Source organism: Liolophura sinensis, chromosome 1 (assembly GCF_032854445.1).
Source record: "Liolophura sinensis isolate JHLJ2023 chromosome 1, CUHK_Ljap_v2, whole genome shotgun sequence".
NCBI lineage: Eukaryota > Metazoa > Mollusca > Polyplacophora > Chitonida > Chitonidae > Liolophura > Liolophura sinensis.
This window is the reverse complement of record NC_088295.1, coordinates 75,841,322-75,856,808: the sequence shown is the minus strand read 5'-3', so window position 1 is coordinate 75,856,808 and position 15,487 is coordinate 75,841,322. Positions and strand designations below refer to the sequence as shown.

Here is a 15,487-nt window from a genome sequence, read left to right as displayed (position 1 = left end):
GCTACTAACATTGCCAGATACACGAGTCAAACACAAACGCGCTACTAACATTGCCAGATAAACGAGTCAAACACAAACGCCCTACTAAAATTGCCAGATACACGATTCAAAGACCTACGCGCTACTAACAATGTCAGAGACACGGGTCAAACACAAACGTGCTACAAACATTCCGAGATACACGAGTCCCCCCCCCCCAAAAAAAACAACAACAAAAAAAAACGTGCTACTACCATTGTCAGATACACTGGTCAAACACCAACGCGCTACTAATATTGTCAGAGGCACGGGTCAAACACAAACGCGCTACAAACATTCCCAGATACACGAGCCCTCCCCCCCTCCCCCACCCCAAAAAAAAAAAAACAACAAAAAAAAAAACGTGCTACTACCATTATCAGATACACGGGTCAAATACAAACGCGCTAATAACATTTCCAGATACACGAGTCAAACACCAACGCGCTACTAACATTTTCAGATACACTGGTCAAACACAAACGCGCTACTAACACTGCCAGATACACGAGTCAAACACAAACGCGCTGCTAATTTTGCCAGATACACGAGTCAAACACAAATGCGATACTAACATTACAGAATACATGGGTCAAACACCAACGCGCTACTAACATTGCCAGATACACGAGTCAAACACAACCACGCTACAAACATTGCCAGATACACGAGTCAAACACAAACGTTCTACTAATATTGCCAGATACACGAGTCAAACACAAACGCGCTACTAACATTGCCAGATACAAGAGTCAAACGCAAACGCGCTACTAACATTGCCGGATACACGAGTCAAACACAAGCGCGCTACTAACATTGCTAGATAAACGAGTCAAACACAAACGCGCTACTAACATTGTCGGATACAGACTGTTCTTTCACTAAATAAACAAAACATCAACCGGAAAGGATAATATTTTACCTCGACTGGGACAATGGAAATCTGATCGGAGAAAAAACATATATGTAATTTCACAGCGAAAAATGGCACGTCAGCATAAGAATGATTCAGCAGTCACGCGATGAATGTGTAACTCGCCATGTTACACGTGTCTATGTTAAATTCGCTTAGAAAGCACGAAAATTCCAATTTGTAACTTTACTCATTTGAACAGTTTTCCGTGGAACAAATACAGACTACAGAGAATATGCATGTACCTTCATATCAAATTTGCCGACTAAGGAAGTAATTTGTCACTTCACAATGAATTATGGTTGAAAATTCAGTAATGAATAATAATTCGACCTTCACCCTTAGACATATCTGTACGTGGTATTATTCTAGCTTGTAATACTGAATTATGGGAAGGAATGACTGTCATTGTAGTGAGAGTCCAAGTGAGAAAGGAGATCATGTATTATTTTCCAGTGGTTAATCCCGAAGTCATTATTTTCCAGTGGTTGATCACGAAGTCACGATATTACAGTGGTTGATCCTGAAGTCATTATTTTCCAGTGATTGATCCTGAGAAGAACTATATAATTGATTGGCGATTGTCTTGTCATTGGAAATGCATATAATATGGCTGTGCCTTTGTTTTTCGAAATATTAAATAGCAAATATCTTGGAAATCATTCCACGGAGAAAGATATCAAGAACACCAGCCATGTACATGAATCGGGTTTTGGTATAATAAAACAATCAGTTACTTCCACCTGGTTCATTACCTTAAAGTAATGCTCTTTCAGTTCGTTCCGGGGGCCTTGGGCACGGATTTACCCGATGTGAGCCGAATCGACGAATCGAACGTGGCCTCGGTCAGTTAAGCCCACCTAAGGGATGCCACTCGTGTATTACATTATCAGCTTATTACCCCATCGGAAGCAATTAATTGGCTACAGGGTCTTCTTGCGGCTTTATGTCTTAATATTTGGGTAGAAAAATTGGACAGAAGCTGAAAGGGAACATGTAAGTAATCTATCCGTATCCATCAGGCTTATGGTATATTTTAAATCTTTTGACACGTATATATACCGTTATATGCAATTCAGATGTATCAAAAATTGTGGGATAATGATAATACAAGATGAATTAGAGCATTTTTGTCTCCTATGCTCAGAGTCAGTAAAGATTCGCATATCTGGCGTAAGTAATCCCCGGAAATTCCTGTATGTTTTGAGAGGGATGCCTTAGTGGGTGGAGGGATTATGTCCTACCAAAAATTGTTGCACCCTATCGTGCCCCTGTAAGTTTTCATCAACGGGTGACAATCCGTAATATTTAATGAAAGGGCCATCACCCATTGCAGATAACACTGCAAAATTGTGAGAAAAAAAATTGAGGCAAAGTTCATTTTGTCATCTTGTTTAATGCTTGGCGTGCACATAAGAAACAAGCTGACGCAACCGAAACTGAAACACTAAATGTAAAATGTGATGAACATGTTTAGAGGTGAAGCGTTTATAATGCAGCAGTAGCTAGACAAGCCTTTGGATATTTTTGGAGTTCATCCTGACTACCGCCTTCAAAGAATGCAGGACCCTTCGATCTGACGTGATTCGCCCCACAAGGGATATCCCCCAGCGGCAGTTCAATAACACAGCGAAGTGAAGGGGTCAGCGGCTGTGGAGCTGAAGTGGCCTCAGCACATACACAACAAAAGGGCCTGTGTAGTAACTGGACTGCTGGTAGAAGGGCTAGGGAGGCTGGCAGTGGTTACAGTCGGTGGGGGGTGCCTTACTAAGGCTACAGCTTGAGGATGTGCTTCAAGCGGGCTGTGGAATGCTAACTTGAGCGCAGTCGAATGGGGGGAAAACAATAGACGTTGGCCTCGCTACAGTAACTCCCGGACTGGTCCTCATCGCTAGAGATACAGCGGACGGTAGAATGCTCTGATCGTGTCGCCGTACCCGGGAAAATTAGAGGTTGGGATTGGCGCTGGCTGCGCTGGCTTTCTTGTACGAATCGGCTGCACCTAGCACTGGCATATGTACACCCTGCTTTTCATCCCCGGCTGAAAATACAGGTGTTGTTGGTGTTTACCAAAAGCTTTCAAACTAGTGACGCGATAAACATTTGACCATGGATTACATGAAGCCAGCTTTATTAACGGTCATCATTTGCACTGTTTTGGGAATAACGCCAGCTAAAGGTAAAGTATCCTAGATGATACTGATATTTAATAACGCATATAGCGTAATTTAATGTATATAGGACAGGTTATTTACTATTTTACAAGCTCTTGTACAATTATTATTTCGAACTGAGAAACTTTTCTGCTTCATTGTATTTCTCAAGCAGCTGGGGTAACTTAACTAGGAGATGTGTTGTGAGAGTATCTTAGTTAATCAAGGCTATGTTTATATGAGGGATATTTCCCGGGCCGTGTACACATGTAAGCTCCTGCCTTTTTTTTTTTTTTTTTTTTTGTGTGCAGAAGTGGCAGTACGGGGTGCATGTGTTGCATCGTGGATATTAGAGCTAAGCAAGTGCTTATACCGGTGTACAAAAATAACCCGGCCCCATGGCGAACTATAACGCTGATTTGATTTGGCGGGAAGGCACTTCAGAGGGCAGAAAAAACTCCGGTCCCCTCTATATAATTCACCGCCAAATTTAGACACAGTTTGTCGGTGGGCAGAGCTGATGTCTATGCGCTTTCTACCGAAGGTAAACGGCGGATGGCTCTTGGCTGATTAGATTTGTTTCAGTGTGAACCGAATCGTCCAGCAGGGACTGTTTTCCCACCAGGTTCATACATTGATTCTTTGAGCACGTGCACTCCGATGTCGAGCAAACAGTTTTAACCGTGGGCAGTCCGCGGGCAGGCGGGTGGATGTGTATAGAACCAGGCCCACAGCATCCGACAGCGGGCTTCCTGGGGTCAACAGGCTATCGCGAACCGTGTCTGGCATAATCTCTGATTGGATGAAATTGAGAACTAGCGCCGTTTTAATTTCAGTCTACTATAAACAGTTCATCTCAAGAACTGAATAGACAGCGCTGTGTGTGCGTATGAATCCCGTTACCATGGTTACAACTGTTCAATCTCGTCTTACAAACTCCACTTCCACAAATCTGACAGGTTAATCGTCTGCTTCTACACAAGCTTCTGTCATTGGATAATAGTTGATTTGATCTCGGTGAAAATGTCCTTTCGGAAATTTCATAACGGGAGTAATTTTAGGCGATGACTTCGCGTCTTTTGGCGATATACTCCGGTAATTGCAGTGGACTAGACAACTTAACTGCATTGCATGAAAGGCAACTCCGAATAAACTATCCAAGTGATGCGGTGTTTGGGGAACTTAGTTACCTAGGGTACAAATGTCAACAGCAATTTGTCCACAGGACCAAAGAGCATAGATGTATAGAAGTTTTGCATGGAGAATTCGTATAGTGCACGACAATGACGTCGTATGATCCCTATTGAGTGCGGCGGACAGCTGGAATCTGAAGACGATAGCAGCCCTTACTACTGTGTGGGGATCAGAATCACGGGACATTCCCATGGGGCCGCTAGCCTTTGATCCCCGAGAAATCAGGACAAAGATGTGGTCGTAATCCCTGCAATATGTGTGACACGAAGATCTGTAGGCTGCTCAGGTCGCTCCGCTATTAGCAAGTTTTAGACGTACCTCTTATCGCCACGTGTTTGGGATGCCAGTGTATAAACCAAGCAGCTGGTTCATCGTAGCTCCTACACTCGACACATGGCTATCATCTTTATGGCTAACACCTCCCGCTACCATCCCTGCCATTAGCTGACGATTAAGTTAATTGTTTCACCATACACCGTGACCATTTATAACAGCATTATGGTATATTGTAATTTAATGTTTCTCGTCTCATTTATGACATTGAGTATATCGTTCCTGAACAGACCAGACCTGTCAAGTACAATGTGAGCTCAATATTAGCTTCATAATATTTTGCATGGAAGAATTGGAAAATTGAACGTTTCGTTGAATGTTTTGCAAAGTCTCAGGCAGTAGATTATTAGGGTTCAGATTGCCCCTCATCATAGAAGGATCTCATTCGAACATTGATTGTACAAAAGCTACAGTAATCACCGAATTATACCTGCGATAGATTTGTCACGGTAGGTCCAAATATTTAATTGAAAAACTGACGATTCATCGAAGGACTAAAGCTGAACGGCATGGTTTATTTTATTTATTTATCTGATTGATGTTTTATGTCGTACTCAGGAATATTTCACTTATACGACGGCGGCCAGCATTATGGTTGGAGGAAACCGGCCAGAGCCCGGTGGAATGCATACCTTTGAAAGATCTGCGATGCAGGGTCCAATGTAACAGTGTACTCCTTACCGCGCAGTGACAACTCAACGGGTCCAAGCTGGGAAGTACTTTACCAGTTTGCCCGTAAAACTTCATAGCAAACTTTAGGCGGGAGAAGCTCCCTGCTGAATGGTTGAGGCGATGAGGTTGGAGAAAACCAGCCAGAGCCCGGGGGAATGCATACCTTTGAAAGATCTGCGATGCAGGGTCCAATGTAACAGTGTACTCCTTACCGCGCAGTGACAACTCAACGGGTCCAAGCTGGGAAGTACTTTACCAGTTTGCCCGTAAAACTGCATAGCAAACTTTAGGCGGGAGAAGTTCCCTGCTGAATGGTTGAGGCGATGAGCTGGGATACAAACCACCAGCGTTTGGGGAACAAAACGCCCAGAGAAACTGAACAGTATTAAAAACACCTGGGAGCCCAACACGGAGCGTCAGGAACTGCGATCTAGAATGTAGTTCATTCATATCAGCTTGCACTGACCGCTCCCTGAGGGGTAATACAAAACATGATGAAAGTTGGTTTTTTGTAGTTCGCTCTTTGACTCTGGAACTATAGCAGCAATAATTGGCGCCAAGACACTTGAGCTGAAGCAGAGTAGTCCATATGGGCATGAGAGCGGGGGTCAAAGGAAGCCGCCAGCTGTCGTCTGTCCCAAGGTGTGTCTTTCCTGTTTTCAAGGTCAAGATGTCTGCAACCAAGTGTCCTAGTTCGAGACTTTGGAGAAAAAACAAAACACTTGCTTGGGACATCCACCGAAAGCATGTCTTCAGCATGAATTTGACACACAACATTATTCGTCATCACTGCCATCATATAAGATTTTTAGCGCACATGTGTGTCATATAAACAAATGTTCATTACTCTTTCAACACATTAGAGAGGTGAATTTATATGTTCACTTCTAATTCTGTCAGCCATACACATGTCTTACCTTATGCAACGGTCAATCTCCACCTAAAAAAATAACTGAAGTTAGAAGCAAGTCTAAAACGATCTGGAAAAGCAATGCTTCAAGTTACGGGCGCAATAATCTGGTGAAACCAAAACGGCTGCATCATACAGTTATTGATATATCTGTTAACGGTATATGTGATCAGATGTTGTTATTAAACTAGACACTGGCCCTTAACGTACCTTTTTCTAAAGTACGTGGACTAGGATTGTGATCGGTGGCTGCACACAAATAGGCCGACTCAGTGCAGCTTGTCAGCACTTTTGTTTTGGTGACTTATGGAAGATTTTTGCATGACAGGAACTAGTGAAGGCTTTGTCGCTTTTCAAACAAGCTGTAAGCTAGCTATATAAATTTTGTGAGCAAAACATCTTGATTGATTTCCATATTGAGCAAGCAGAAATGTACATGTAGCAATTTTTTTCATGCAAAATTTATGTATTCATTGTGTTTATTTGTTTACCGCGTGTTCAAAACATATTTAACCTATATATACGACAACATTCAAATTAGGGGACATAGGGGATAAAAGGACCATGAGGGATCCCTTGCTACTCGCAATGTGCTTAACAAACATACTGTGTAGTAAAGCAAACACATATAATAAACCCACGTGGTACATAGCTCTGCTTTTGTAGCTCTTACTTAAGTGAAATTTCAGCTCATGTAGTTTAGTCGTACAAAATAAGGAAGTTCATGACACTCGGACATCAAGTGTTCGTCGTCCGAAATCTAGGAACTGTTTCAACTCTCTTTTGCCGATAATAGTTGATTTGTTGAGTGAATTCATGCGGAAATGGAATGTAGAAGTGCGCCATTGGAATTGAATTGATGGTCGTTTGAAGGATTAATGGGATTTGTCCCAGTCGGAGGAATAGTAGGGAAGCAATCGATATTTTCTGACGGCAGATATAGATAACTGGGTGAACTGAATTGCTAGAGTGCCGACCGCACGTACACACAGACAGATATATGCGTATGTATATATAATGACTGATGAACCATTTGTTCGAGATTCCAGGCTTTAGGCCGATGTGAATAAGCCAAATTTTAGCTCCAACTTGTCGTTATACGTCACAATGTCAGAGAAAATTGGATATTTTATTGTTCAGAATCTGACCGCTTCACTTAGCAGACCTATAACTTCTTACAGCTTGTGTTAAGTTGTTCCGGCAAGGTCATAACTCTCCCTAATCCCCGACCATGAGGGAGCATATGATGAGGTTATGCCAAGGCCTTGCTTTGTAGCCGATCATGCCAACTGTTTCTGGGCAGCCTCAACGCTTCGTCTTACAGTTTCCGTGTGACTTCGTTTCAACACTGGCACTTGCAGCTATATAATGTCACTGCAGAAGACAGGAACTCCGGATATTGGCTGCCATAAACAAGGATTGATGAAAATAAGCCTTCTAATGCTCTTACCCGCCTTTCTATGACGTACTCATGATGGAGTGTTTCACGGCAGTAAGACATACACGTTCATTTGTCCAACTGTAAGAATAGACATAGAACACGCCAGTTACGTGTAAATCATATCAGTTCCCTTCCGCCCAAATTCTATTGGTTGACCCAGAAAGCTTCCCTCTGACGACAGACCTGGGCATCATACTTTGGTATTAACCAATCCCTATGGGGCCTAAGGCGCCAGTGCATTATCAGCTTTGTAAGACGCTCCATTTTTAAATGTGTATAAATATGTATGTATTTATAGGACATTTCACAGCGTGTATGGTTCAAGGTGAAGTATAATAGAAGACATGTTTATTACAGTCTTTGCAGAGCTTTGCTTGTTATGGAAAATTCTGCCCTATTTTTCGCTGAATACATTTCCAGGTAGTTATTGTGAAATCAGCGGTATATATAAGGGACGCAGCTGTTCAGATTCAAGCGAAAGCTTTTGACGTCTTCTCTCTGATTTACCTTAACTCCTGTTGACAGGATGTATGTCGCATATCACAGCCCAGCTACCTCCGTTCCTAAGTTCATTAACGCCTGTAAAGTGGAATGTATGAGAGAACTCACATAAAACCAGCATCCACAGTTCTCCTGAAAATAGTACCTCAGTTGACGACGCCATCTGCATATATACTGAATGCTATAAAAATCAAACAAAGCAACAGAATTTATTGAAGGAGGATAGAGTGGTCGGAAATAAGAAGCATTCGATAAAAAATAGCTCAAAAGAATACTTCCTTCCGTCTCCAGAAATTCCATTTTAGGGCATTTCTTTTTACTTTTTGCTTTGGTTGTTTATTGTCATCGTTGTCCCGCAAGACCAGGCGAACAAGTCTTATTTGCCCACAGTGTGGAGATGTAGTCCTTGTTTTCCTATCTGTGGTGAATGTTCTCTGTTCAGATGGTTTTCCTATGCCGTGGTAATCTGTCTTATATAAAAAAGCTGTCCCAAACGCATGTCCATGTCAGTGGTTATCAAAGTTTTCTAATTTCGACAGGCTCGTTCATATCCCAATTGATGCCTATCGCAGTTACAAATCTTTATTGATTTCAACAAAATGCATCATCCAACAGCCTCCATTCGTTGCTTCAAGGGGCACTTTTATGTTGTTTTAACACCCTGGCTGGCTTTTGTGGCTATGGCTAATGAAGGATGTGTGCGTATTGAACTTGTCACCTTTCATCATTACTCAATCATAAAAGCTCCTTGGCTTCAGCTGTACTCGAGTTCCTCTTTCATGAGACCAGGCTAAGAGAGCTCTGTTCAAAATATAAATTCTGCGAGAGTGTCCCCAACACCAAAAGTGCAACTGTCATAACCGACGGGATTTTTCAACAGTAAAATATCACCTGTAAATTAACGACGCTTCAGAAGAATGTAGGCCACTGCGTCGAAGTCTACACAGAGCCATGACAACTATGGACAATAATGATATAATAATCAGCAGTAACGATGTCTATCCTCATTGACGACCTCTAGTCAGAGTGATGATGTCTATCGTAAGTTACGACGTTTAGCTACAGTGACGACGTCAACCTGCAGTGGTGACGTCTGTCCACCGTGATGACGTCCATCGACACTGAAGACATCTATCCATAGTAAAGACGTTTTCTTTTTTTTGATTGGTGTTTTACGCCGTACTCAAGAATATTTCACTTATACGACGGCGGCCAGCATTATGGTGGGTGGAAACCGGGCAGAACCCGGGGGAAACCCACGACCATCCGCAGGTTGCTGGCAGACCTTCCCACTTACGGCCGGAGAGGAAGCCAGCATGAGCTGGACTTGAACTCACAGCGACCGCATTGGTGAGAGGCTCCTGGGTCATTACGCTGCGCTAGCGCGCTAACCGACTGAGCCACGGAGGCCCCAATGACGTTTTTCTCACACTGACGATGTCTATCTACAGTGACGACGTCTATTTACAGCGTCTGTACATAGTAATGACGCCTAATCACAGTGACGATGTCTATAGGTGACGACGTCTGCTTACAGTGATGACGTCTATCCAAAATAACGACGTCTATCAACTGTGACGACGTATATCTGCAATGATGACATCTCTCCACCGTGACGATACCTATTCACAGTGATGACGTCTATCCACAGTGACAACGTTTAGTCACAGTGACGACGTCTGGGCGACGTGATGACGTCCATCTGCAATGACGACCTCTATCCACAGTGACGACGTCTATCCACAGTGATGACATCTATCCACAGTGACGACGTCTACCCACAGCAACGACGTGTACCTACAGCGTCTATCCACAGTAACGTCAGGTTTAGTGACATTGGTGATGTCTGGTCACAGTGACAACGTCTGCTTATAGTGATGACGTTTATCGACATTGACGACGTCGGTCTACAATGACGATGTATATCCACAATGGTGATATCTATCCACAGTGATGACATCTATGTCCAGTGATGACGTTTATTCACAGTGACGACGTCTATTCACAGTGATGATGACTACCCACGGTGATAGACCTCTACCGACAGCGTCCATCCACAGTAACGCCGTCTATCGGGAGTGACGACGTCTAGTCATATTGACGACGTCTGGTCACAGTGGTGAAGTCTAGCTACAGTGACAACGTCAATCTACAGTGATGAAGCAACAGTAACGCCGTTTATCGGAAGAGACGACGTCTAGCCACAGTGACGACATTTAGCCCGTGGAGATGAAATCTGTCTGGCTATAACCTCTAATACACATAGATGCTTTGACATTCAAAGGTCCTATACTGAACCTGTGGCGGTGTAATGTACATGCATGTACAGTGTATACATTGAATGCCGTGGGAATTTCTCAATTTGACCTTATTCAAGCTGTTGGGGCGTTCTTTTACTGTCTAGGGTCACCAGACGGGTCTACTTCCCAGAGGCATGGCTGAGCACAACGGTCAAAATCTAGTAAAATTATGCTGTACGAACCTTTGATGTCTGGCTTGTTATATGAAACAATAACCGAGATGTTCGGCCAGATGGCCATCCTGGAGTTGCTGTGGTTGAAAGGTCAGACCCCAAGCCAATGTTAATCGGCATGTTTATAGAAGGGCTGAAGTGCTAACCACATTCACATGCGTTCGTATACTGGTTTACACGCGATGCATTCTGTATACCCGTACCATTTCGATAAGTATGACAAGATACGGCCTTTAGCCATAACTGTATCAAAGACATACGGTTCTCTTGTCCTTTAGTATTCTGTAGGTCAACGGAGAATATGAATTGATTTTAACGGAGAATATATGCTGTTATCAGTGCGCTGTAAAGACTCACATTTCTGACAGCAATTTCAGAGGCAAGCATTAACTCGGTGTTAATGGCGAACGAGATTACAAGGCCACAAGTAAACATCGAGCACACTTTGTTACAGGGGACGGCTATAATAGTACCCAAGCTCTTGTAAGGTTGCTTAATTGGGCTTGTAATTTAGATTTGTGTTAGTATGAGAAAGGAGAAATAAGTTGGGCTGGGCCTGTTTTATATGAAACGCATTTGTTTCTTCTCTGTTGCTAGGAAAACGATCATATTGTGTCTGGCTGGTGTTGATTTTCGGTTTGTGGTGGGTAAGGAGCTTATTTTCGGTTTGGTAGTGTACTTGTGATCTGTTTGTGGCAGTGTATGCTTTTTCTCGGATGAGCAATAACGTGGACTGTACCTGTTCCACAACATCGATTATTTTGTCCATTTTATCTCTGACTACAACTGATTTCAGTTTGTGGTGGGGTGCATGGGTGTTTATATAAAGACGTGTTGATGGCAATCCGTGCTGCTCCTCTGAGAATCCTTAATCTGGGTTGGGCCTGTAGTACTTTGGGTCGTGTTGTGCGGAGCCTAAACCCGATTATACGCCTCAGCTGGTCATCCCGATTCTCTCCAATAAAGATGTTGTTTGCCTTATCGACGATCTCCCCAAAGACTCCTTTGTGAAGGGCATCGTTCGGTGCCAGTGTCTTCACGGGACCAATCCGCGCGCCAGCGCGTGATCTTCAGTAAATTAAATTATTCCATTTCCTCTATCCGGTACTCCTTGGCAAACATTGTAACTGGACAGCCGCCTAAGAAGCGGAATCGAGCAGGAATTTAGCTAAACGGTTACTCAGTCATAGCCATCATTCACAGAGCGTTGTCAGGCTTCATTGCCATATATAGGTAAATATATGCGTTGATTGCTTACAAATTGCATACACATGACCATTAGAATATAATTCTGATCGGTCGAAAATGTCCAGCTCTGAAAAAAATGTTGATGAAGAAGGTAAGCGCAAGTATTATCGGGTTGAACATTGAAACATTGCCCATCAGAACCACAATGTGTAAGGAAACTGATATAATGCGTACAAATAAGAAGGAAATTCTTTTTAGTGCTGAAAGAAGCATTTTTCGAAAGTTGACGTAAAAAATTCCTGAGGTATTTGTGTACTGTCATTTTGTACATCTGTAAGCAGTAGGCCATTGAATCTCATTCTGACATCGGCCACGATTTTAAATAAACTGTGTAGCTAGAACTCCAGCCATGAACTCGTTGTGACCGTGGCTAACTTTCTTTGGGGAAAACCTATCAAGTGACATTCAATGCAAAAATGATACGGAAAACCAGCAGCCACTTCCTTTAACCCATCAAGATTTCTTTCTCGAAAATTATCCACAAATATTTCCTGTCATTGTGCTCATTCTCTGGGAAATTACTACGATAATTACAGATCTCCGTCGAGCAGCGAGGGGTGAATTTGATCAGAAATAATTTCCTTGTATTCCATCAAAATCCGGATGTATAGTTCCATTTTATTTTACTATGTAGCGCTGTACTTTTTCAGATTCAGTCAGAAGAAAATGTCTGTGTATACTGTGTGAGACATTGTTTTTTTCTTAGACAAAGTATTCCTATAAATTGTCTGGCATACACCTGATTAAGGGTGTTTAGAGGGTGTGTTTTTCACAAACGCTAACATATCGTGTAGAAGACGACCTGGGCGTTGTTGAGAATTGTTGACTACTTCACCTCACGTGTGAATCGTTATGCGCATGTGCAGTGATTAGGACAACAGGCGAGGGCTAGCCTCAATTACTCTAAAACCGAGGGCGTTTCGCAACTGATCATCTCCGATTTCTCGATCTCCTTGTGGACCGATTTAGCGATCCGTTAGAATTGTTTAGACACACCTTATCCCCGGAGTACTATGAAGTAATACCATCTGTGGTAGCAGCATCACTGTTGTCTCGTACCACAAGTACTCACCTGAATTGTGTATCAGCGGTGAGCGTAAACTTAGATAGCTAAGTCAGACCTCTAAGGGTCTGGAGCATGTGATCGACATCATCGCATAGCTATACATACAGCTATCCATAGCTTGTGCTGGTAACATGGGAGAAGATGTGGTTATATTCATTTATTTATTTAATTAGTGTTTTGCGTCGTATTTCTCTTATGCGACGGTGGCCACCATTATGGTGGGAGGAAACCGGGCAGAGTCCGGGGGAAATCCACGACCATCTACAGATTGCCGACCTGTATAGCATGAGCTGGCTTGAACTCACATAAATGGGAGGCTCCTGGGTCATTGTGCAGGAGCTAACCACTAAGACATGGAGGCCCCAGATGTGCTTATAAACCTGGACTTGAATGAGAGCAGTGTACTCTGAAATAACTAAAAATATTAACGTAAAACAGGATATTTCTGTATTTACTTATTTGATTGTTCTTTAATCGTTCGTGAAATGAAATAAACAGCACTGTAAGGATCCACATATAAGGATCTAGCAATAAACTACACTGTTGAAGTACAGAGATGAAAGATTCCAGGTTGAGAAAGATGTTAGGTTACAGATTAGCTTGTCAAAGTCATCATATACTTCCAAAAGGGAAGTTCACGTATATTGCATCCGCTTGTTCCTTATTACCATACTAAAGTCTTTGTACGCCACTGCCGGAAGGCATGCGAGCAATTGACGAGGTATTTAGGACCAAGGTCGCTTAGTACAGTTTATGGGGAAGTATACCATATTTATATCATTGTGGTTATGATGTGGATATTAGCTGATTCAGAGCTCTCCGTATACTTAGGTACTCGTTTAGGCTTAACTAGTTGATATCTGTTTATAGGACCAGGGACCACTTTCACGAAGCTCACTTAGCTAACTGCCATGACAACGCATGTTGTAGAGACATGAAGTGCACTTAGCTAAGGGAAACGTAGCAATAAGTACGCTTCATGAAACCGTTGGGAATCGAACTGTTAGAAGGATCTGGTCAATTCGACCAAACAATTTTGGTACAAATAATGGTGTGACCAAACATTAAAGGGTCGAAATGACTAGGGTCAAAGTATCCATTAAAAGATTGGTCAATACGACCAGAACCATTATGGTTACATTTTAATGGTCGCCAGAATAGGGTCAAAGTAACCATTGTTTGTTGAAGCAACCCAAATTAATTAGGTCGCATTTTATGTGCTTGCATTTTTTGGGTCGCCGCAAATAGGGTCATGGCAAACATTGCATACAAAATTGCATTGGTTGTTTTGACGAATCTTTTTTTCAAGAAGGTGGGAAAGTGTAAGTTACAAACTGTCCGTCAACCTACCAGCCTATAACTCAAGGCACTTACAAACTGCCCATCAACTTACCAGCCTATTACTCAAGGCACTTACAAACTGCCCGTCATCCTACCGGCCTATTATTCAAGGCTCTTACAAACTGCCCGTCAACTTACCGGCCTATTACCCAAGGCACTTATAATCTGCCCGTCAACTGACCGGGCTATTACTCAAGGCACTATCTCTCACTTCAAAAGCTTGTCAGTCACTGTGCATAGCCCATAAAAGTTTCTCATAGACAATTATTGATGGTTTCCCCAATGCTTGGTTGACACTGGGGCCTAGACTGTACATGTAAATTGAAGTTTCCATCATTATAGTTGTCCCTAAACGGCAGTTAACCGTCTGGGGGAAATAAGTGTTAGCTCTGTATCGTTGCACAATCAGTCTACATTCGACAACTAATACCATTTGCCGTTCAATTTAACAGCATTCCTGGCATTAGCGCCGGTGAAGTTATATGTTGAAGGGTTCAACCGCAGGGCTAAGTCACAATGAACATAAACTGTGTGTGAGAGAGGCCCATGTAATGACAATTAGAGTAAAACTAACGTCATTTTCTCACTTGGTGCTACAAATGTATTGTTCAAATGCCAGCAGCTTTTATGTCCTCGCGCTAGCTGAAACATTCATGAATTTAAACCTCGATGGCGATGTTGTTAATTACAGCTATACTTGTATACATTTGGATGGTTTTCACCGCGTACATAATGTCACTGCTAACTGGTGCTTGTCTAGTTTAGTGACAATGCTCCCAGATCTTTGCACTTAGTGCGACGGGGTTTGCGGACATATAGTGACACCATTCCCCGTAACTCCCTCATACATCCACCTCGCTCAACTCCGCGCCATATCGATGTTATTGTGTTTCACGCGCATCTACTCTTAGAGCGCATGAACCGTATCGCTCTCTACCCTCGTTTTACATCACTGCCACCATCAGGCAAGTTTGACCTTTGAACCTGAGCAACGCGCAGGCTTGTTTCGGCTTGGCCTCACTGCTGGCGTCCTCGTACGGAACTATTTAGTTATCATTCAACAATAATATTGTTATACGTGTTGGTTAGAATCATGTTGTGTTTACTTTGGATAAAAAGAATGCATTTGTATAAAGTATTATTACATAAAAAGGTTGAGAAAGAGTTTCTTCGTTTTGTGACCTCACCTCCTGCCTCATCACCGTGACCCCAGTTACCTAAGGG

General features: G+C 42.7%; 1 protein-coding gene across 1 annotated transcript in view; it reads left to right on the top strand.

Moving 5' to 3' along the window:
• The first annotated feature begins 2,812 nt into the window (after nt 1–2,812).
• LOC135464042 (neurexin-4-like) overlaps nt 2,813–15,487 on the top strand; it is a 50,979-nt gene continuing 38,304 nt past the window's right edge. Inside the window, exon 1 of the mRNA XM_064741519.1 lies at nt 2,813–3,110. Coding sequence (XP_064597589.1) covers nt 3,041–3,110 — 70 coding nt within the window. The 5' untranslated portion in view covers nt 2,813–3,040. The remainder of the gene's footprint in view (nt 3,111–15,487) is intronic.